Source organism: Engraulis encrasicolus, chromosome 15 (genome assembly GCF_034702125.1).
Source record: "Engraulis encrasicolus isolate BLACKSEA-1 chromosome 15, IST_EnEncr_1.0, whole genome shotgun sequence".
NCBI classification, from domain to species: domain Eukaryota; kingdom Metazoa; phylum Chordata; class Actinopteri; order Clupeiformes; family Engraulidae; genus Engraulis; species Engraulis encrasicolus.
The window spans coordinates 42176-66273 of NC_085871.1; the positions used below are offsets into that span (position 1 = coordinate 42176).

The 24098-nt window shown below is 43.6% G+C and overlaps 1 protein-coding gene across 1 annotated transcript; it reads right to left on the reverse strand.

The window, feature by feature from the left end:
- Nucleotides 1–213: 213 nt before the first annotated feature.
- On the reverse strand, nucleotides 214–23265 carry ipo8 (importin 8). Its single transcript, XM_063216718.1, has 25 exons — nucleotides 23102–23265; nucleotides 22396–22477; nucleotides 21974–22130; nucleotides 21077–21235; nucleotides 19593–19749; nucleotides 18856–18945; nucleotides 18423–18520; nucleotides 17825–17909; nucleotides 17505–17639; nucleotides 16692–16791; nucleotides 15577–15653; nucleotides 14765–14881; nucleotides 14219–14308; nucleotides 12481–12646; nucleotides 11757–11917; nucleotides 10879–11004; nucleotides 10485–10551; nucleotides 10145–10270; nucleotides 9780–9877; nucleotides 9081–9176; nucleotides 8651–8871; nucleotides 7308–7513; nucleotides 6669–6899; nucleotides 3050–3181; nucleotides 214–1251 (listed from the first exon to the last, which is right to left on the reverse strand). Exons 1-24 carry the CDS (start codon nucleotides 23183–23185, stop codon nucleotides 3051–3053), a joined length of 3060 nt encoding a protein of 1019 aa, XP_063072788.1. The 5' UTR covers nucleotides 23186–23265; the 3' UTR covers nucleotides 214–1251; nucleotide 3050.
- Between the last annotated feature and the right edge of the window lie 833 nt (nucleotides 23266–24098).

The following is a 24098-nucleotide window of genomic DNA, read 5'->3' on the forward strand; positions in this document are numbered from 1 at the left end:
AAAGCGGAAAGCGCAGTAACTATGGCATTTCAAGTGAGAAAATAACTTTTGAATTGTGCTTTTGCGAGATTTTGAATAAAACATACGTCGTCAATGACGTCTTGACTTGCATCATGAGGAAGACACACTCTCTCCACCACTTGCAAACGGACACATGCCGACACACAGACGCTCACAAACCTGCGTGCGCACACACTGAAGCAGTGGAGACAATTGGATGTTACATAAACTTTTATGGATTTTTTTAAGTTAATTCCAAAAAACTCACCTTGTTACAAAAAGAAAAAAGAATTCAGAACAAACAAAAAATAATAACAGCACATAAGAGTAAGTTGTGCCATCAACTACTCAGATCATAATTCATATACTGAAACACACACACACGCACACACACACACACACACACACACACAAAACACACTCTAAAAAGCCTCCCAATGGTCCTCTTCAGTCTTTTTTTCTTTCAGTTCGTCCACAGGGAGGACGGCGTGTCCTTCTGATATCTTTGTGTAGTCTCTCTGAGAAATGTGACGTTTGGTATCCCCTCAGCACATTACCAGCCTCTCAGTCAGTTCTTACAGCAAAATCAACTCCAACACGATAGACAAAAGGCCAAAAGACACAGATATGTGTACACACATGTACACACCTCAACTCCATTCAGACCTAACTACAACTCTCCCTCGCACACACAGCAACACACACACACTCTTCTATTCACTCTCTTTCATGCACATTATTTCAAGTACACACTCTCGAACTCTCTCTCACACATCATTTCAAATTACACTCTTCCACCCAGCCACACAAAAACAATCACACAAAAAACACACACACACACACACACACACACACACACACACACACACACACACACACACACACACACACACACACACACACAACTGATGAATGAGTGAGCTGGTGACAGAGTGACCATGGGGGGTGACTTCTCTCGCCCACAGCCAGCCAGGTGGCCTCCCAGGGGCCTGACGGCCAAGTCCTGTTCCCGGATCAGAAGAGTCAGTCCTGGGTCATGCTTTAGAGTGGACCCCACAGCAGGGGGAGTCTCCTTATTTAAGATGACTTTAGAGAGAGAAACTGGTTCATGATGGGATGCGTGAGTTTGGTCAGATCTAGACTGAACCGGTTCCCTGTGGTTAATTCTGCTAAACATCCCAGATCAGATCAGGGCCTTCGCCATACATGCGCTCCCTCAGCTCTTTCCAGCATTTTCCATTCACAAGTCATCTGTGAAGGAGGAGAAGAGTGGAAGAAGAGAAGAGAATTCTTTTTTGAAAAGTTTGAAAGATGACACATTTTCAACATATAACAGCACAAGCTTAATATATACATTTTAGCGGTCCTGCATTACGTGTCAGATATGCAAAACTTGCTAGTGTTGATGTCAAAATAAATAACTGGTATTAACATTTTTGTGTTTTGAGTGCTCATCACATGTAGTTGCAGGTGGCACCACTCAGTCAACATATGGTCATGAACAGTACACCGCATCTTCCTCAACCATAATCCTCTCCACAGCGTCTACACAGTAAATCCTTCAGTCTCCAAACCCATTTCAGATTGGTAGAGTTCTCCATGGTTACCAGGTGCTTTGCTCTATGTGGATCATACTGGAAATATCCACCACCCTCCCAGTTTATCTGTACTAGTCAGCACCTACATGCCACCCCACTGACACATTCCTCTCCTCCACACACCTTCAGAGTTTCTCTGCCTACTTCCATTCTTCTCTTTCAAGCTGTCCAAGTCCTGACATTTTCAAATGTACATTTGCTCTTCAGTGTTTCCTGCATAATTGTCTTTAGTCAAGGTGGCGGGTGGTTAGCCAGTTTTAAAAACACACCGCCATCATCACTGGAAAAGCCTTCTTGTACAATCTCATATGACACATGGCACTGAAACTCCTAATATTATATTTTTTTTTGTTAAAGGGACACTGTGTGAGATTTTTAGTTGTTTATTTCCAGAATTCATGCTGCCCATTCACTAATGTTACATTTTTCATGAATTCTTACCACCAACATCATACTCTAAGTATTCATTATGACTGGAAAAATTGCACTTTTCATCAATGGAAAGGGGGATCTTCTCCATGGTCCGCCATTTTGAATTTCCAAAAATAGCCATTTTTAGCTGCAAAAATGACTGTACTTGGACCATACTAGAAAATATTTGTTTATGACTTAGTAAACGTTCATGTAAAGATCAAATTTGGCAATAGGCAGCCCAGTTTCAATGAGCAGCATAGTTTCAGTAGCTTTTTTGACCATTTCCTGCACAGTGTCCCTTTAAAGCAACAATAGATGGTAGGTGTTTGTTGTCAAGGTGTTGTGCTGGAGGAGGAAGCCCTGCCCTTTGAGCCCACCCCTTCCACTATATTCTCACTCATATGCAAGGATAGACAAACAGACATAAGACAGAAGCTCCCTCACACATGCATGCATTGTACATATGTAGCTGAGGTGTTCTCGCTCAGTCCGCCCCTCAGGTCTCGAACTCGCCACCTCCTAGTCCAGTGATTCTCAACTGGTGGGTCGGGACCCAAAAGTGGGTCGCGGAGGGTTCCTGGGTGGGTCGCGGAGCTGTGATGCAATGGACTAAAAATGACTATGATGTCGAAGACAGAGTGAAACATGGTTAATGGGCCTTTTCCTCTCCACTACTTCGTAAGACACATTGTATATCAGCATACAATGCAAATAATAGTGCATATTATGAAATGCATGGTAATATTTTTTTATTATTATTGGAAGAATCTGACGGTGCGCCACACAGTTTGGGTCACAATGTATTAACCACAGGAAATTGTGGGTCTCAAGACTATTCCAGTTGAGAACCACTGTCCTAGTCAACGCAACAGTTGGGATATGAGAGGCACCACATGATACCGCTGAGCTAAAGGACCAGTCCAATAGCTCAGCGCTACCGATACCGTATGAGGCTTTGGGGGGGGGGGAGGTTTACTAACGTTCCACGCTACACTCTGCTAGTTGGCCTTCGTTACACAGACCCATGCTGTGCTCACCTCACTGTCCCTTGGTGGCCATGCTTCTCCTCTGCTGTGACAGGCTGTAGATCTCCTGCAGATGCTTCTTCTGGTCTTCACTTAGCGGCGCCGTCAAACCCTGGTACCAGCTCACGTCTGAGCTCTGCACACCTGCAGCACACACACACACCCCCCCAACACATGTCAAATACTTACAGTATATACAGATGTGCATGTGTGGTTGGTGTGTGTGTGTGTGTATGGTTTGTGTAAGAGACTGAGCAAGAGAATGTAGGCAAAGATTGGTGTAATCTGGTGAACTACTAATTGCCCAAATTGTGAATCAAATTGCATGAAAAAAAGAGTATTAACCCATTGACGCCTAAGGCAAAAAAGGGTGCTGAATGCCTGAGCCCTTTTTAAGAAAAGCTGCCTCAGCCTACAAAAAACCTAAATATCTCAGCTTATGAAGCACATAAAAAATATGCACTAAGTTGCATTTAAATGCTAAGACCCTCGTCTTTCATTAGAATGTGTTTATTCATCTCAAACAAACAGAGATTTTTAATAAAGTTGTCTCAAATCTCATGAGCCTGAATGTTGCGTAATGCAGCTCCAGGCGCCAGGGCCAATGTTGCGCAACGCAACATCAGGCATCAATGACTTGACTTGACTTGACTTGAAAGCTTTAATGTCCTTTAAAAAGGCAATTTGATTTACAGCACAGCAGAATGAATGGCATAAAAACATATAGGCCTACAATAAAACACATACAGTACAACAAATACACTCAATAAATAGCTAAACATATAGTTACTATGTAAATAAATACGTAATAAATACAGACCACTGGTCAAATGCATCCATTAACCCAATATGAAAGTCCATAATGTCATGAATGCATCTCCCACATCTTGTTCAATTCGTTAATTGCCATGGGGATGAAGGAGTTCTTTGCTCTATTCGTTCTAATATTGGGGTATCTATACCTGCGTCCTGAAGGGAGTGTTTGGAACTTAACTGAGAGGGGGTGGGTAGTGTCAGTACAAACTTTATCCGCTTTCTTTGTTAATCTATCTAAATAAAGTTTATGAAGCTCATTTTGCTGACGCCCCATTATTTTCCCACATGTTTTCACAATTTTACCCAGTTTACTTTTGTGCGTCACTTTAGAGTGACCATACCAGCATACCATACCATAGGAGAGAACGCTTTCAAAAAAAGACTTGTAAAATAAGGTTAAAATGGTGTTGTCAACATTAAAAAAGTTAAGTTTCCTTAGGAAATACAAACGTTGTTGACCCTTTTTGTAAATTGCATCTGCACAACTGTCCCATGACAACTTGTGGTCTATAATCAGACCAAGGTATTTATAATCAGTCACCACTTCAATCTCCTCTCCTCCAATAATTGAGGGGGGAGTTGGTAATGCTTTTTGTCTAAAATCAAAGATAATCTCTTTTGTTTTTGAAATGTTGAGGTGCAGGTTAGACCTCTTCGAACAGTTGACAAATTCCTCCAGTACTGGACCATGCGTGGTTTCATTGTGGTTCAGCAGGCTTACCACGGCTGTGTCATCCGCATACTTAATTATGTGGCAGCCAGGGTGACTACTACGACAGCTGTCAGTATACAAAATAAAAAGCAAGGGTGAGAGAACACTACCTTGTGGAGTTCCGATAGAGGTAAGTCGCACATCTGACAAGATGTTGCCTACCTTCACCTGCTGTGCTCTGCCCTGCAGAAAGTCCATAGTCCAATTAATCAATTTAAAATCAAAACAAAAGTCTTTTTTCAGTCTTTCAGCTAAAATGTGTGGGTGTATAGTATTAAAAGCTGAAGAGAAGTCAGCAAAGAGGACACGAGCATGTGTCTTAGCACCTTCCAGATGCATATAAATATAATCCAAGAGTGTGAGAATGGCATCGTCTGTTCCTCTGTCATGCCTATAAGCGAATTGGAGTGGATCCAGGGCCTGCTGGCAAGAGTTGATGATGTGTGTCTTCACAATCCTCTCAAATGATTTGACTACAAGTGAGGTGAGGGAAATGGGCCTATAGTCCTTAGGGGTTGATGGATGAGGGACTTTGGGAAGGGGGGCCACGTGTGACTTTTTCCAAATGCGTGGGACCACTTGAGTATCCAATGAGTGTTGGAAAAGGGAGCAGAAGACCCCACTCAATTGGGCTGCACAGTATCTCAGCACCTTGCCTCCTATGTTGTCAGGCCCAGGACTCTTCCGGATGTTGGTCCTCTCAAACACCCGCCGGACTGTGTCCTCCTTAATGGTGAATATCCCCACAGTCCCATTGTCCTGTAACTCCTCCTGTTGCCAAATAGAATCACCATCTTTGGCCACATGTTCATAGCGGGTGAAAAAATCATTCAAGTCATTGGCCAACTGATACTGAGCTCTATCATCTATTTGTTGTTCTGCGCTTTTGCTTGATTTGTATGGGGCATTTGCCATCAACTTAATGCCCACCCATGCAGACCGCGAATCTCCAGCCATTAAAGTCTCTTGTACCTTGTCTCTATACTGGCATTTAGCTTTGTAGATCTCCTTATTGACTTTCCTTTGCACCTCTTTCATGTCCTGTTTGCTTCCCACAGCAAATATTCTCTTTTTCTCATTTAATACCCCCTTCAACTCTTTTGTGACCCAGGGTTTATTGTTTGGGTACACCCTGCTGGTCTTTTTGGGAATCACTGTCTCCACACAAAAGTCTATGTAACCTGAAATGACCTCGGTCATCTCATGCAGGTCGGCAGAGGAGTTTTCAAAGGTGCTCCATGTTGTTGACTCAAAGCACCCTCTCAGGGTCTCCACACTGTCCTCCTGCCACACCTGAGTCTGCTTAACAGTAGGTTTAACTCGTTTTAGAACCTGCTTATAAGTGGGTCTCAACAGGATAGTGTTGTGGTCTGAATTACCCAGGGGTGCTTTTGCACAGGATGAATATGCCTTGGGAATGGATCCATAGCACAAGTCTATGACCTTATTATTTCTTGTTGGGCATGTGACATACTGGGAGTAAGTGGGCAGCGCACGTTTGAGTGTACAGTTATTAAAGTCGCCCAATACAAACTTGGGTGCATCAGGGGAAATTTCGTCAAACTCCTGAGTGATGTTATAGATCACCTCGGCTGCTTTGTCTGCATTAGCTTTTGGGTGTATATACACAATAGTCAAAAATATTTGTGGAAATTCACGAGGTAAATACTTAATGGGTTAAGAACTGGGAAACAAAAACAATAAAGAAACGGTTTAAGCTGTGTAAGAAAAATATCATGTGGGTAAATATTTCCATGGCCATCTTGAGTTGGTAGTTGCCATGCTGACATTCAGATGGGAACGATTGTGTAAAGCAGCATGGGATTTCCCACGCTAGAATATCACTACAGTAGAAAGAGTTGCCAGATTGGGCTGTTTCCCGCCAAATTGGGCTGCTTAGGATGGCCACCTGCGGTTAAAAATGGGTAAAAGGGCATTTGGGCGGGTTTTTCTGCATATTTTTGGCCACAGAACATAATAATCAATATTATTTAGTTAAAATTGGGCGGGATTTAGTGCTTCCAGGTGGGTTTTGAGCATTGTTTGGCCTGGAAATCATCAGTCTTATCTGGCAACCCTGACAGTAGATTGAGAAGAACATACGTAGCAGGGCTGCGGTGAAGAACTGGTACTCGTCTTCTCCGTTGTCATAGTCCAGGGGCGTGCTGTACTCCTCCAGGGGCGTGCCCTCCAGACCTTCCTCATCCCAGTAGTCATCATCATCATCATCGTCATCCTCCTCATCATCGTCCCCCTGGCTGCTCGGAGCGCTGCACGACTGCTGCATGGCGTTCCGGTTCTCGCTCACCTCGTCCTCATCACTGGGAATTTCCTCTGGAATTATGGGACATGACAAAATCAGGGGTGCGTTTCTTGAACACTTAGCTGCTAGCTGGTTAGCAACTAAGGGAGTTTCCAATGGGAAGTTGCATTACAAACAACAAAGTAGCCAATGTAGTTAGCAACTATGGTTTCGGCACCCCAGCTCGATCACCTACTACTATGTAACCCTGTGCATAGATCTGTTTGATGCTCAAAAGGCCCATCTTAATATTTGCACTCACACTAAACTTGCTCAAATCCAATCCAGTGATTGAACTGGTCTGTTAGGTTGTCGTTTCAATGCAATACATCAAATTAAATGAATGAAATAAAATGGCTGCTTTCACACTCACGACACCATTCTTCCCAAAAGTGGCCAAAACCATGCAGATTACACCCTTTTGTCCACGTCTTCCTTACCATTTTCATCGTCCTGCGTTCCCTGGCATCTGGTGAGGGCCTCCTGCTTGTGGAGCATGCGGGAGGCGTAGATGTGTTTGAGGCCCAGGAAGAGTAGCAGGACGCTGGGCACGATCTGGGCCACCACTGCCTCTACCGCTGCCGGCCGGTTGGGAAGCTCCATCAGCACGCTCAGGCCGATGATGCACATCTTACGGTCGTGGAGACTGCAGCATCACAACAGGAAAATTGAACATCCCAGTTAAAGAGGTAGAAATATTTTAAACAGGTACATCCCGCAAAATAAGAATGCATGGGTGGAGGCAACCCGTGGCCCAACAGCTATGAAGTAGGTGTAACCGAGGTCATCCTACGCAATATATATACTGTATGAGGCTTCAAGGGGAAGGTTTCTTAACGTTCTACTGCTGAACCATTACAAAAGGTGCATGGGTATGTTTTACTTTAAGGTGCACAGTGTAGGCCTAATATTGTGACTAGTACATTTACAGAATTCATGCTGCCCATTCACACAAATGTTACTCTATTCTCGAATACTTAGTACCACCACCATCAAATTCTAAGTATTCATTATGACTATGATTATGAAAATTGCACTTTTCATATATTTACCTTGAATTCAAAACTCCATATCCCCCTGCACTAATAGCAGCAATGTTCCTGTAGTTCTATGGAGGTGTTCTGCTACCATTCTTACCATCTTTTACCTTTTATCAATTTTTCAACAAACCACATTTTCCTTTCATAGCGACCATTCCCATGGCTTTCCATTCTTTCAGTTCTATTGACTTTCCATTTCTGGGTGTGGAGAAACATTGTCCAAGACTTCCAGAACTTAATGTATCTTTCTACTTATTCATAGTAATGGCTTACCTAAGTTTGAAGGCAGCAAAGAGTTGTCCAGAGCCCCCTATATTGCCACTCTCCAAGACAGAACTTAGGACAAGCATATTATGTCTGATAAATAACACTTGTATAACCAAGCTTATCTGTCTTTGATACTGAAGGCCTTACAAAGATTAGATTGCCTTAGAACAAGTTTGTGCTGCAAAGGTGAGCGCTACTTAATATTAATTGTATACCTTCTTTGGGGTGCCCATATTAATGCACATGCCTCTTTTTGTTTAAATCCACACAAAATTGTTTCTGTTAAACCTATTAAAATGATTTCACAACTGATATGTTTCTCTTTCCCTACATACATATGTTGAAATGAAGTTGCTGCTTCAAAAACTCAACCAGAGATAAACCAATGATTTTCCAAAACGGTGCCCAAACCAATAATGGTCTCTAAGCCCAGTCCATCAGTGCTGTGGAGATTCATTATTAGACGGACGTCTTACCCCAAGAAGAACTCGGTGTCATTCATCCACTGGTTGATGAACTGTGCCGTGATTGGTTCTGGGCTGTGAGGGAAGCGGATGTTGTCCAATGTGTGCAGCAGGAGGGCGGGACTGTAGTAGAGGGCGGCGATGGCCACTTGGAGACACATGGTTCTCAGCTCGCTAGACTTGACACCGCGCGTCAGCCGCTCCAGAACCGCCTCCACAAACAGGGGAATGCACTGCGAGCAGAGCCGTTCACACACACCATCAGTGCACACAGTCAGCACATGTATGCATGCACACATGCACACATGCACGCAGACACACAGGCACGCATGCACACACACACTTATGGCCTGAACACCCAGAAATACTTTTCAATCATTAATCTACGCGCACACACGTGCACACACACACACAGTCTGAGGTCCCTGACACATGTGCTGACCTGATCGATCCCCCGGCCGCGGCACTGCAGGATGATGACCTCCAGGAGTTTGGCAGCGTGGCACTCAGCATCCTCCCCTGCATCACTCGTCAACACCTCACATGCAAAAGATCAAAAGGTCAAACCCACAGCATTTGAAAGGTTGGCAGATGAGCCTAGGGCACTATTCCAGAAAGCTGGTTTAGTCTCTGACCTTAGTATTACCAAAGATAGTCTATTAGACCAAGAGATATCAAACCACGCCTTCCCAATGCAAAGGAGTGTGCTAAAGTTCGGCCTTGTAAGGGGGCATTGTGCCCTCTCTCTTCTTCTCTTTCTGTTATGTTTGGTGGTGGCTGGCAAAAGATGTGCGCTACCTTTATCTACATCGCTAACAGAACTAAATTTATTCTAAACCTGTGCTGGATGCCAGAAAAGATGGGGCTTGAAAACCTTTTCCACAGTCTCTGGTATTACCTCTGTTTTGATTGTAGGATGAAGTCCAAGTCTCTTCGATTACAGGGTTATGCACAAACTTAAGACTTTCTGGAATATGCCTAGACATCTGTGATCACTACAATATGAGTAACATTACCACAGTAGATGCACTGCTAAATTGCATGTAATGGTTCCGCTGTTGACTAGATTTCTTAAATGGCCAAAATGCTACAATGTCATTTCACATTATGAAGAAAAATAAGCTATTGAAGGGATACTTACTTTCTTACACATGGTGTAGATAATCTCCAGGTGTTTTGGGTTGGACAGAAGAGTATCAGTATCCACAGTCACATAGTTGTGCAACAGAGGCATCATATCTGTAGGTGGAAAGAGGAGATCATCATGTCACTCTTATCACTGAATGTGGTCAAAGCCACACGTTCCACAGTTTTGTAACTAAAACCACTGAAATTGAGCTCTTGTTTTGGGTTGCCATTGGTTTTCATACAAAATTTGTGACATTATACTATTTCAGCTGGACTGCCATCCACAATTTTTCTGGTTCTGCATTGGTGTTGATTTTACTCAGATGTCCGGTGCAGGGCCAAGTCCCTTAAACACCAGCCCCCCTGGTGAAGAAGTACCTGTGAAGTAGTCGAAGCAGTCGTGCTGGAAGACATTGAAGAGCACTCCCAGCAGCTGCCACATCTGAGGGGAGATGGTCTGGCACGTCAGGCCAAACGCCAGAGACAGAATCTCCTCGTAGAACTCTACAGGTGGTGGATTAGAGAGTGAGGGGGAGATTAACGTGCGCAAGAGACGCATAAAGAAATGGAGACATGCAGACACAGACAAGCAAAATACTTTCGCAACAGATGCCAAAACTACAGACACACGAGCAAAACACCCTCATACTCTGTCAGGGTCTATCAAAAATCGTACACACACACACACACACGCACACGCACACACACACAGCCTTACCTATGATGGGTTTCTGCAGAACCAAGCCAATCACTTGCAAGCAGATGCCTTCCAGCTGCTGAGTAATCTGAAAAAGACCAATTAGACATTCTTATTGTGCATGTGTTCGAGTTTGTGTGTATGGATCTGTGCAGAAAGTATCTGTAATGCTGTGCGTTTTCTCTCAATTTTTACGCTGTGATGCGAACATACTCGAATCTACTCTACTCTACTACGTCCATACAAAAGTGGTATTAGCTGTGGTTGCACCACCCTAATGCGTGCTACTACTAAAATGTCATTGACCCTTGCATGGATGAGTGTGCGCACGACACGTGTATGCCTGTGTGTGTGTGTGTGTGTGTGTGTGTGTGTGTGTGTGTGTGTGTGTGTGTGTGTGTGTAGGGCGTAGTACCTCCTTGTGGTCCTCCATGACTGTGAGGATGGTGTCGATGGTGCCCAGGATGCCCAGAGCCATCACCGTCTTGTCTTCACACTCCTCATACTCATCACTCTCCAGCACCTTACGGAAGATCTCAGCCTGCATCACACACACACACACACACACACACACACACACACACACACACACACACACACACACACACACACACACACACACACACACACTTTTCCATTACGCCAAGAATAGGCTTACTGTTTTTTTTTCAAATATTAAAATAATTCTTTAAATACAATAATACAACATCTAAATCACAAAAAATGTGCTGCACCAGCAGTAGTATTAAGAACAGTGACCATGCTCAGAGACTGTGCCCCGCCTCTCGGCGTTAAATAAGGATTAGCAAAGACAGATGCGTGTAGTGCAATGCTGCCATAAGGAGAGGGGAGTGGGAAGCTGGGTACAGACACGCACATTGTGTTGCTCCTGCGATCAACGCTGATGAGGGCTGTGTGTTTGGCCTAATCAAGGGCTCACCCGCCGAGAGGGCAATTTAATCCAATTAGCTCATTAACTTGGCCATATAACGAGAAGAAGACAAGCTCACGCTGGCCTTGCCTACATGCATGTGTGTGCCTTCATAGCCTGTGTGAAGCACTGAGTCAACCGTGTAGTTCTGATTTTAGGCTAAATGAAGAAACGTTCCAATCACATTACTTTTCATGGATGATATAGCGCGTCTATTGGATTAGATATGCATGTTGACAAGTCCTTAACGGTGAGAGTACCGGTTACTGGTTTTGATATGCGTGTTGCTAAGTCTTTAATAGTGACAGCACCGGGTACTGGTTTTGATATTAGTGTTGCTAAGTCCTTAGAGGTGAAAGTACCAGGTTCTGCGTCATGTCCACAGCGATGACGGCCACCTCCTCATTGTACTCGCAGATCATCTTCTGGATGACGTTGGTGAGGTCATCGTTCTCCGTCTCCTTGATGACGTGCAGCAGCTCCTGCATGACCGGCCGGATAAACGGCCTGATATACACCTTAGCTGGGGAGAGGAAATATAATACTGATATTATTCATTACATTCAAGATATTATATTAACTTTTATATCTGACTTTCTATTGGTATCGTTTTGAGAGACAGGGGAAGTGGGTATGTTTCCTCACGGTAACATGCCAATAAAATGAAATGATCTTGAAATGTACTGTATTTTGTGTAAAATGTATCATTCAGGATGTCATGTTATATTACTCAGTCGAGTATTAATGTTTACAGTGACTAAGAAGAAAATGATGTGCACTCATGTGTAATACCTGGAAATACAATAAATGTGAAAATCAAAAAAAAGGGTGGACAGTTCCTTTATACGCTGCATTAAGGTTCTTGAGATTTGAGCTGTTTTATTAAAAATGTGGACATGTTAGAGCTGCATGAACACATTCTAGTGAAAAATGCAGGTTCTAGTTTTCAAATGCAACTCATTTCATGTTTTTATGTGCTGCGAAGGCTGAGATATTTACGTTTTAAAAGGGAAAGGGCATCTTTTCCAAAAAAGGGCTTAGGCTAAAATGGGTTAAGTGCTGGGTCTCATGTAGAGGGTCTCTGACCTTGCTCCTGGTTGCTGATGAGGGTCTGCAGAGCGATGGCCGCCTCCACCTTTACCGGCATCTCCTTGTCAGCGATCAGATCCTGCTTGACCAGCTCCACCGCGTTCCTCAGGACCAGCTCGTCATGGAACTTCAGTGGGCTGAACGAGTGCAGGACCCAGCAGGACTAAGGAGGTACCAAGAGACAGACATGTCAACCTCCTTACCTCCTTACGCCGGTTTTACAAGCAAGCGAGCAAAGCCATGGAGGCGGGGAGATCCATTATGTTCCGCTGGGAAGTGGTAGTGAGGTGGTGGGTGGTGACGTAGCGAAGCGAGGCAGTGAATGGGCCGAAAAAGTTGAAAGAACTTGGTTGAAAATATGTAATGAAAACCGTGGTCGCGAAGTAGCCTAGTAAACAATGACATTGCTTGAAATTACATGTCGTTGGAAGATGGTTAATTAGTAACATAAGAATTTAAACATGAATGAACTTTAAAATGTTGAGCAGTCACGTTGGTCAACATTATACTTCAATGCTGCTAGCAAAATAAGTGCTAGCACTAAGAATTTGTTGGCCTCGTAAATGTAATGTCTCTCCAACTGACGTTCGGAACACGCCCACTCAAAGCTGTGCTAGCATTTCAATGTGGGAACAAATCGCTTGCATGTAAAACTGGCGTTAGTAGTGGACAAACTCCAAGGGTACAAATCAGTACCCTCCCTCCAATTGATTCCTCCAGCCTTGGGCTCATGCCTTGAGGCCATCAATGACACCTCAAATCACAGAAGGGTGAAAGGGTGAGGACGGAGGTGAAATGCCGTTGAAGAGGGCCTGCAAATGGTGCTTAACTTCCCCAACCTCCTTCTTACTTTCCTTTACGGTATGAGGGGCGACATCGAGGTATCAGACCGGAGGAAGATATTGTGCATTTACCCCTCCTATACCCAGCTAACTGTAATTAACCACCAATGAGCCGCCGGTGAAACACTTCCAAATAAACAGAGGATGCAGTGGGAGGTGTACAGTGTGATTACTTACCTGGGATATGTTAACTCAGAGCATGTAAGTCATAAACCTCTTAATAGAGGGGCCTCCTTCAACGGCTTCAACCAAGGCTTCATTCAACTGGTAAAAGAAAGGCCCAAGGCTCTTCTATTATGAGGTTTATTACTTTGAGTTAACTAGGGAAATGAAAAATGTATCTAGGTAGATACTAACGTCCTTGGTCATAAAGGTGGTGCAGTGCTCCCCTGGCCTGAGAATGATATTGGCTAATTCTCAAAGTGTCTGTGAAGTGTCTTAGCCTTGATAGGACGAGGAACGCCCATGTTTTGCGGATTTCACCAAAGACTATCCAATGACTAATTCTAAGTGTAATTAATAATTGGATACACCTTAGAAAAATGAGCGTTACTCGTCCTAGCAAGGCTACAACACTTCACTTTGAGAAATACCCATTGACTCAGCTACTTGTGTGGTCCCTCTTTGAAATATGTCAGACAATTGCACCCTCTACTGGCCAGAAGTGAAATGGGTAACTGGTAATGAAAACAGCAGTAAACTCACATTTAGTGACCGAAGGGCCCAACAGGACTGTGGGCCAAAAGAGGAGCTAGGGTCAATACAGAAATACAAACTCTCTAATGATACATACTTACTTACTAGAGGAGCTAGGGTCAATACAGAAATACAAACTCTGGAGTGAAAATACTTGTCATTCTTCATGCAGGCACGCAGGCACGCACGCCCCTTACCCGTGCACGCAGGTAGCCCAGGTTTGAGTTCAGCAGTGGAAACACATAGTTTTGTAACATGAGTTCCATCTGATCCCGGTACAGCCTCTTCTAAAAGGAGCAGTTGGGGAAAGAGAGATGCAAAAAAAAACATACAAAGTCAGAGACAGAGAGGGAGACACAGTTTCAGTTTCTGTCACAAACACATCAAATAGGAAAACATTCAGGGTTCCTTTGAATATGCCAGCCATAACTACATTCATATCATTACAGTGAACTTTTTGAAGCACATGTTTTGAGATTTTGCATGATACATTCACAGATGGCTGGTTTTACTTTGGCTTTTGTGAACACCAATGGCCCATACAGATGTACAGGCGTTAGGTACTGAACATCCACAGATATTCCTTGCTCCTGGATTTTGCACACACAAATGTCCTCTGACTTCCCCTGTTTGGATCAGACGCAAGTGAAATTCCCTGATACTCTAGAAATTCCCTGGCACAAAGTAAGTATGAGGGGGACTTGACTTCACTTGACATGCACTCGAGCCATGCGTTTAGATACCTTCAGCAAGAGCTCGGCCAGGGAGCCAATTACGTGCAGTGCCCCGTCTTTCCTGCGTGGGTCTGAGGCCGGGTCCATCAGGATCTGGTGACAGAACTCCATCATCTGGGGCAGAACCTGAACAGCAATCCCACAACAGCCATGAAACTTTCCCAAGAGGAAGTTTATTGTAGTTAATAATATGACAAGACTGTTGACAGGAATGTACGTCGAGGATTGTCAGATGTTTCACGCAACTCAACACCCGAACATACTGTACAGTGGTTAGTAATCTACCTTTATGAAATCTACCTTCGGACAAACCAAATCTACCCTCAGCTATGAGTCACCATCCTTTGGATGTGGATATGGAATGAGCATGATTTACAGAGAATGTAACAGCAAGGTTCAACAGCGCAGAAAAAAAACAAGCAGTTTCAGTTTCAGTTTCAGTTTCAGATTCAGCCAAATCTTAAGCAGTGGATTTGGTAGAACCTTACAAATCAGGATTCTGTACATCCCAAGACACAAGTTATGACTTACGAAGCAGCTCTGTTATTACAGTATGTTGTGTTGAAGGAGAGGATTGTGCAAATCCCAGGGAAAGGTGCAGGACGAAGGCCAACTGTAGTTTTCAGAGTGAGAAGTCCGCACACTTTGAATCCTTTCTGTTGCATTTCATTATTTCATGGCATTCGAAGTGTGCGGACTTCTCACTCTGAAAACTACTGTTATTACAGTATATCTCAGAAACAACTAATATTGGTCTCTCCTATTGTCATGTTGGACCTAAATACAAAAAAATACTGTATGTAGGCTGATGGTGCACATACCTCTTTCCGTTTCCGGGCTGCTTTGCACAGAAGACTTTGGGCAGCCGTGGCAGGGAACACATGGTCATCATAGACATCTGCAACAGCACAATACAAAATGCAGCCAAATAGCTTGTTTGTATGCTACATGCAGGTAGTGCTTGGTTGAAGGAGAGCTAAATCACAGAAAGTATCCACAGAAAATGCTTGCATGGCAATTTAGAGTAAACAATCTCTCAATCGTAAATAAAACAAAAAAAGGTGAAAGAGTCACAGTGTGAGAAGGTGTACAGAACTACAAGAGAACACAGCACATAACATTCCACTTTCAGGGTTTGTTACCTTCTTATGTCACTGTCATTAATATTGTGTTTGCGTAAGCTTTTACCTGCAACCAAATCTCCCTCGGGTATAAATAAAGTCACCTTTACCACCTTACAGCAGAGGCGGTCTAAAAGTGGCCCATAGAGCCCTCACAAGTCCACTTTTGAAATTAAACCCAATACTCTCACCTAACATTCAAATGGATAGGGGTGTTGCAGGTGTGAGATCAATCAAGGTCACATCTAAATATTACAATATGCAGGAGTCAAATAGACAACAAATTATTCCAGTGAACATTACCGTATACTGAAATACTAGATTTCTTATTATTGGAACAGTTGGAACAGTTGTTTCCTGCAACATCTGGCCTTATGGTCAATATTCTAAACCCGATACGGGCCAAAACACTTGTCCACCGCTGCCTTGCAGTGCACCGGGTAAATCATGAGGGGGCCATTCAGGGCCAGACTATTCTGTGCTGACAAACCAATACTGTTTTCAGGCCGACCAGAACATTTACGTTCGGCACTTAAGTGCTTACTGTACCTGCGAACCACCCGCACACACACCAGGCTCTGAACTTTTCCACACAGTGTCAGATGAACCTGCTGACACCACTGTGTCATCACTGTTTGCAGAGAAAAAAACAAGTATCTTTTGGTTCACATTGCGAACCAACTTTCTGGTTTCCAACCACTCAGACTTGCAGCGGGAACACAGTGAAAGTGATAGTGAAACACGCCAGTCGTTGTGAGACTATGGGGTGGGAGCGGGCACTGGCACAGGTCTCAGTCGGCCAGAACGCAACTCACTGAATTTCATGCGGATGTACTCATAGGGATCCTCCTGCCACAGCTTCTCGTCCTCATCCTTGTAGCACATGAGTGGAAAGACCACCTCCTGGTTTATAGCCTGTTGAGTCAGACAAGATACAGAGGGGCAAGTACCGTATAACATCAATTAAAAAAGCACTTATGTTACAACATAGCACACAATACCTTTATAAGATGAAGTCAAAATGGTAAATTTGGCATAACTGTGCAGGTCTGACGTGCCACTGCATTGAGTAAGGGGTACTGTTCTGTGAGGCAGTCATTCTCATGGAATAAGCCCCAAAAGTGTGATTCAGGACACCGACTCAGAACGAAGGGAGCCTTCAATAATTCTGAAGAGGCTTATTCCACAAGAATGGCCACTTCCTACTAAGAGAGCATGGCACCCTATCTCCAGCTGCTAAATAACTCCAGCAGCTTATGGCTGGAATCCCATTCTGATGAGTTTATGAACTACTTGCGTAGCACAAAACCTGTAGTCATTGACAGTGCGTTGAGCATGCTGCAGAGGCATTCGACAATTGGACATCGAAGTGGAACATTCAATGGAATGTTCAGAAGCATACCGCACATAACAAGTACTGCCACACGGATATAAACTGCTGCCAGTCATAAATCATAGGTGTCCATATCTCATTCAGTCACAAAGACAAGACAATTAGCCACAGTCATGATTAGATAATTCATGTTTAAAGCACAGACAAAAGATAAGATGTGTTGCGATTCGATATGAGCACTTTCACCGCCTCAAGCCGGTTAATTCACCGCAGTGACAAGATTCCAGCTGCTCACCTGCATGTGTGGTTTCATCTGTTTCCATGTGAGTGAGTGCGACACGCCCTGGTTCAGGTAGTTCAGAGACTGTTGCAGCACACGAGGAGCTACGTACTGTTTCTGCCTGTGCTGGTCCACCACTTTCAGTAAAACCTACACAAAGCAAAAAGGAAGAAGAGTTCCTACACCCTAGAACCGTTTCAAACATGTCTCATCAATAAACATTATTATATAGCACATCATTATACATAACCATCATGCCATGTGCTAAAGAGAGGAATTTTTTTTGCAGAAAGTATTAGATGTATGATGCATCAGACCACATGTTTGGTGCTTACTTGCTGAATCCCAACAGCATATGTCTTCAGGAAAAAGTCTGCAAACTCAAAGTATTCCTTTGTGACGTTGCCTGGACTTCCATACCTGCCAATAAAGACATCATCAAATTAGCCCACACAGTATTGCCATATCACCATGAAAGCTACATTCAAATATCCAAACCATTTATTATAACAACGCTAAAACACATTAGAAAGCAAATATTTGGCTGACCCCCTCAGCTATGTCACATGCCAAAACTCCCAAGTAAAACGGTTTCCAACAGACAGACCAGCATAGTGGCGTACTATAGAGTTGCTGCACACGTCCAAACATCTTCTAGCAGTAAGATACATCAAGCCTGTACTTTTCCTGGATCCATGTGATGTCAGGTGGATGCCCCTTTAGGAGACCTTTGAAGACTTTGGGCTGATATCAAATGGTAGCGCACCAATGGAAGCCGTCACCAAACACCACAGAAAGAGAAGAATAAGGAGGAGAGGACAGCGGCCCCTTAGGTGACCGAAGTTGAGCACACTTCTTTGCATTGGGTAGGCAGGGTTTGGGATATCTTACTCTACGAGAAGATGTTTGACACAACCAAAAGCAAGAGCTCACCTCTCAAACAACCTGGTGATGATGTGCAGCGCCCACTTCTTACTCTTCCACCACACCAACTGGGGCCGGTCATCCTCGTCCACGTCCACCAGAGTCTCCTGTTTACAGAGAGAGTTTTATTGGCTGTCGCACAGTGCCACTGCATACTGGTCAACAACACGACAAGAGAAAATAGTCCGCCACAATTTCAATGTATTGATATAATTCCAATCTACACCAAAGGTAAAATATTACACTAAAGTTTTTTTTCCTTCTAGAAAGATTTCTGTGAAATAGGAGACAGGCTAATGAAAGCGTATTTATTGCTCACACAAAGCAAAGCCTTTTTGTAACACAATATCTCCTTTGGTGAGTAGTACATAGAATACCTAACACTAAAAACACCCAACTGTCAGACACTACATGCAGCGGTTTATGAAGGGGACAGTCATACCGGCGGAACATCTCGATCTACAACCGTGCGAAGAATCTCCATCCACTGAGTCATGACGGTGTTGTTGATGAGCTGGAGAGGAAGGGAATACTGTGGGGAAAGACAACCATGTTACTGTTGCAGCTCCTCTCAATCAGATACACTCTCTACAGCTCTCAGTAATGCATACTTTCACTCATGTGAACCCTCACTCTTGCAAGCACACCAAGTCTCACTCTTAACTCTCATTCTTATCCGCTGTCACACTCAAGTGAGTTGCGCATGTACACACTCACTCACTTGCACAGCTCGCAACGCACTCACAGCTGTCATGGGTGCGCGTTTAGGGTGCAAGACTTGTAGCCCAACTGGTTGGCGGTTCAACTCCCGACCCGCCAGGTTGGTGGGGGAGTACTTAACCAGTGCTATCCCCCATCCTGCTCCACGACTGAGGTACCCTGAGCAGGGTAGTTTCCTACCACACTGCTCCCTTGGAGCGCCATTTGAGGTTGCCCCCTTGCACGATTGAGGCATAAATGCAATTCCGTTTTGTGCAGTGAGCACTGTGTGCTGTGGAGCTGTGTGTTGTGTGCCGTTTCCCAGATGGGCTTTCATTTTCGCTTTCACACACACTCCTTCTTACTCCTGTATGAGAGTATGAAAGCTCCTAACTCTCACTCTTCTGCAGGCACTTGCTCACTTGCATGCACTTTCACTCACTTACACACTCCCTCTCAGGCACTCCCTCTCTTCCCCACCTGTATGAGTGCGTGGAAGATCTTGAGGATCTGCTTCTGGATGAGCACCGAGAAGACGGTGACGTCGGGCAGCAGCTGGGAGATGAGCTGCTGGACGCGCGGCAGGAAGAGCTGCATGGCGGCCAGCAGGGGGTCCCTCTCCTCCGCCTTCTTGAACCTTTAAATACACCAGCACAAGCAGCAGAAGCACCGCTCAAAAACAACCACCGACAATAAACCTGGACTCACACTACCCTGGACTTGTCAGTGCCTGAGATTTTTTTTTCTTCTTCTTCAGCCGTTTCCGAGATCCTGGTCATTGTAATGGGGGCAGCTCTTTGTTTACATTTCAAAAAAACATTTTTATTTATTCCCAAAAACATCCAAAAGGTTATAAAACATCAGCAGACAACTAGCAAACAGCAGTACCTTTTGGGAAAATATTTGGAGTTGGCCTATGTTTCATTTTTTAAAAATGTAAACAAACGCTGCCCCCATTAGAATTGCTCATATCTCGGAAAGGGCTGAGCCGAAAAATGTGGCATCACCAGGTACTGACAAGTCAAGGGTAGCGTGAGCAATACAACTGCATGTTGAAATTGACCAAACTGTCCCTTTAAACGAAAGTTCGATAAAGATACATTGACCAAAAGCAACCGATGCTCTCAGACACTTGGAAACAAAGATGGGTGACTTCAACTCAAGCTACAAGTATAGTAGAGTAACCTAGATTCCTCACAACATAATAATTTAGAGGACCACACTTTTACTAGTGGTGTCAACAATAATCGATTCGGCAATGCAATGCAATGCAATGCGGGGCATGGACAATTAAATTAAATGCGGCAAGTTCCAGAATTGATGCAGCACATTGTTTAAGTTTCAATTACTTCCGTGGATATTTCAGGAGCAAATGAATGTTAAATTAAATAAAAGCACTTCAAAGCATTGAAAACTGCAAGACTGATACAGAAAACAGCCAATAAAATGTTGCTCAGTATCTGACTACTTGTATTGCCTCGTCATGACTGATGAAACATTTGCTTTGCTGTCAGTAAAAATGTAATGCATTGCAATGCATCGTAGAATTGAATCGAATGAAATCAAATTGAATCGCTACCTCCCGAATCGTAATCGAATCGAATCGTGAGGGCAGTGCCAATGCACACCACTAACTTTAACCCTTTAAACTTTGTGCAGTGTCAGAAATGGACATTTAATTATTTTTTTTTGCCAAACATGGGTGTCAAGGGGACAGAGAGCTCTGCTTGATTCCAGACCAATTAACTATTTGAAATGCATTACAGTTTGGCAAGATAAACATGAATACAATTCATCACCACTGCTACTTTCTTCAACTACGAACCAAAGGTTAATGCATTATAGGATGGTTGTGACATCATAAAAAGCAGCACTTAGAGATTGGAGAATTCCCTGAACTTGTGACTAATCATTATTTAATCTGCACCAACCAAGGATGACATCCCAATGTGGAAGATACTCACTCATAGGTCTTCACCAGCTGGTATAAGGACAAGAGACTGCCATACCAGCTGCCGCTGTTTTGGGACTGCAGGTACATGCCGATTTTATCCACAATACCCGTCCACCTCCCGGGAAAATCGTGCTTGATGATGACTCGCAGACAAACCGTCAACTGGGCCCTGACAAGCACATGAAAAATACTGATAAACAAACACAATTACTTGTATGAGGAGGACCATGGAGTCCAAGATCAAGATTCTTTTCTTGGTCCCAAAGTAGATTCATCCTGGGCGTTCACACAGCTGCCCCATAATAAACGACACATTACACCAATGAAATACACAGCGCTCACAGTACAGATATAAAGTGTACATTTGAATTCGAGCAGGTGTGTAAGCATCACAATAGCATGAAGACCAGACCTTCCTGCTATATGAATTCTGTTCCCTTTTTGAGTAAAAACCAAATGTCTTCAGACTCCAAAACCAGTATTTATTGGAGTAATAATGTTGTGCAAGCTCTAATAACAGTGTTCCTTGATATCAGCAGAGTGCTCGGAGATATCGGACATTCATACTACCAACCTAAAAATAATTAACAAAAAGGCCACATGAGCTGTGCTAAAAGGATGCACACATGCAACATGCCAAGGGGGGGAATGACAAGTGGATCATTGATGTTTTTTAGTAGCAGTCAGGTGGTGCAACCACAGCTATAGCCGCTATTGCCACTATTACCTTCATCATTATTGTTACACAAAAACCTTCATTCCATGAAAATGAAACTTGTTGCACAATTAATTACAACTTCACGCTGTAGTGAGATTGGCCGTGACTGCGTCACCGCGAGGTCTCCTTCTAAAGATGTCAATGAACTCACGAGAAGCGTTTGCTTTTCTGTGGGCAATATTCACTGACCGTATAGTCTCTGGGCACTGGATGATGGCCTCGATGACGTTGTCTCTGATTTGCTGGCGGTCGTTCTCGTGGATGTTGAAGGGAAACACCACGTCCCCTGGCCCTGGCTCTCTGTCCTGCCAGTACTGTCCCATCATGTTCTTCAGATAAATGGCGGCTGCACACGAGAAATTAGGCATCCGATTACTTTGATTCAGTGAGTGCATTAAATTAGTTCCCAAAGGAGGGGGATTGTTTTGCTACCTGACCACCCACACAACATACATAAGTCAGACAGTGATGACCTTAGAGAGCACAATACATAAATAACTAAGAAATGATTGGGTCAATGTACATGAAAGGCACAATGAAGACAAAACAATGTTAGACAAAAGAGTTGGAAGCTTTGTGTCAAGTAGCACAGACTACTCTGTATCCCTTACCTGCCTGTCTTACAGGGAACTCCACCTGCTCTGACACAATGATTTGGAGTAGCGTAGGGGCGAAGTTGATGATCTTGAAAGACTGAAAGAAGCCAGACATTACAAGGTTAGTAGCCTACTTCACTGGCATTGGATAAAGATACATCTCATTTACACCCCAGTTATTACAACAATTATTTCGCAGAACAGAAATAAGACAAGATATAACACCAAGACACAATATAATAGGGAAATCCCTGACAACAGTTTTTAATCCACATGCTGCTGCATCTATCAAGTGCACAGACAGTTGTGATATGATACAAGAAATCAACAAAGACAGGTAGGCCTAGGTCACGCTTTGATTTTGCTTTCAGTAATCATTGACAGTCAACAGTAGTAGCATATAGGATGGGGCGATCACAATAAAAAAAATGCAAAACAAAACGGACATGTTGGCTCAACTTGGATGTAGCTTTTGTCAGTGCCACGATGTAACGGCTCGATGTCATCCTTTGTCATCAGATAATGTTTCGACTCGGTCTGGACACAAATGTTGTCTCTAAATGCAAGCAAAATGCGCAGACAGCGTACCTTTGCTGTTGTCAGATCTCGAAGTTAGGCCTACAATTCCAATCAGAAGCATGGATGGACGGGTGCTTCTCTTGTTCTTGGGTGTTCAACCTACCCGTACACAACAACAAAGTTGATATAGAGCGATACTTACCTGTTTGAGTTCATTTTCCGCCGCTATCCTCAGGTTAGGGTCTATGGTGCCCTTCAAAGCCTGTACAATCCTGTTCGGATCCATAGGGCCTGTGGTTAAAAGAGAATTCCTCTCTTTTCACAATTACATGCATTCGCTATTCAAGATTCAGTCAAGCGTCCTGACAGCCCTGCCCCATTTTACCGACAAGCAGCAGGCGGCGGTCGTAAACCAATGCAAATAGAACTGATTTACGGTAAGCAACATTGTAACGCGAGGACAATTCGGAAACATGTTAGGAACGCACGAACAACAGTGTAACATTGCCGATGAAACGTTGTAATATCGATTGATCGGATGTCTGTATGTTTGTGGCTTGTTGCGAAGATGTGGAAATGCCATTTGCTGGCAGCGAAACTATTTTCTTTTTGTTCTCTAAAGCTGTAGACGCCATCAAACGATAGCACAGGCTACTCTCTCTGGCACAGGTCCATCACAGCTTTCCTTAGTTTTACAGAGATTATGGTAACATTGCACATGTCCAGGGAAGTAGGCTACATAGAACTAAACCAAAGATTCTTTTAGTTCTGACTTCAGTCTCTGTATAAACCTCAGAAAGTCTGGTGAACTGTTTGCGCTGAAACTGAGGTTGTCCTTTTTGTTTGTTTGTTTTTCTTTTTGGACTAAGTGCAGAGTTGTGCATTTTGTGTACACGTTTTCTACGTGCCTGAAGTTTACCTGAAACATTGAAGTGAAAATTAGATGGGATGAAGCTGCTTCACTGTTCCTACTTCCTAGTTCCATGCCATGGCCAGTCATTAAAATAACGCCTAGTCACCTGTACGATAAATCCAGTCACCCTGTATTGAGAGGCTTCACTCACAGAGGCTACAGCTCCAGCTTTATTAGAATTGCATGAAAAATGTGATTTATTTCCATAATGCCATTATCCTCCATGAATGGGAGAATTCACATTAGAATATTGTAATAAAATCACCATTTTCTTCAGCAAAATTTG

Bases quoted from the DNA above. Each gene is read 5' to 3' on its own strand.
- ipo8 (XM_063216718.1), bottom strand. From the start codon at position 23,185: ATGGATCCGAACAGGATTGTACAGGCTTTGAAGGGCACCATAGACCCT. The intron at 22,131-22,395 runs GTAAGGGATACA...TCTCGTGTGCAG, and splicing joins GTTCCCTGTAAGACAGGCAG to CCGCCATTTATCTGAAGAAC. The intron at 16,792-17,504 runs GTGAGCAGCTGG...CTGACTCAACAG, and splicing joins AGATGAAACCACACATGCAG to GCTATAAACCAGGAGGTGGT.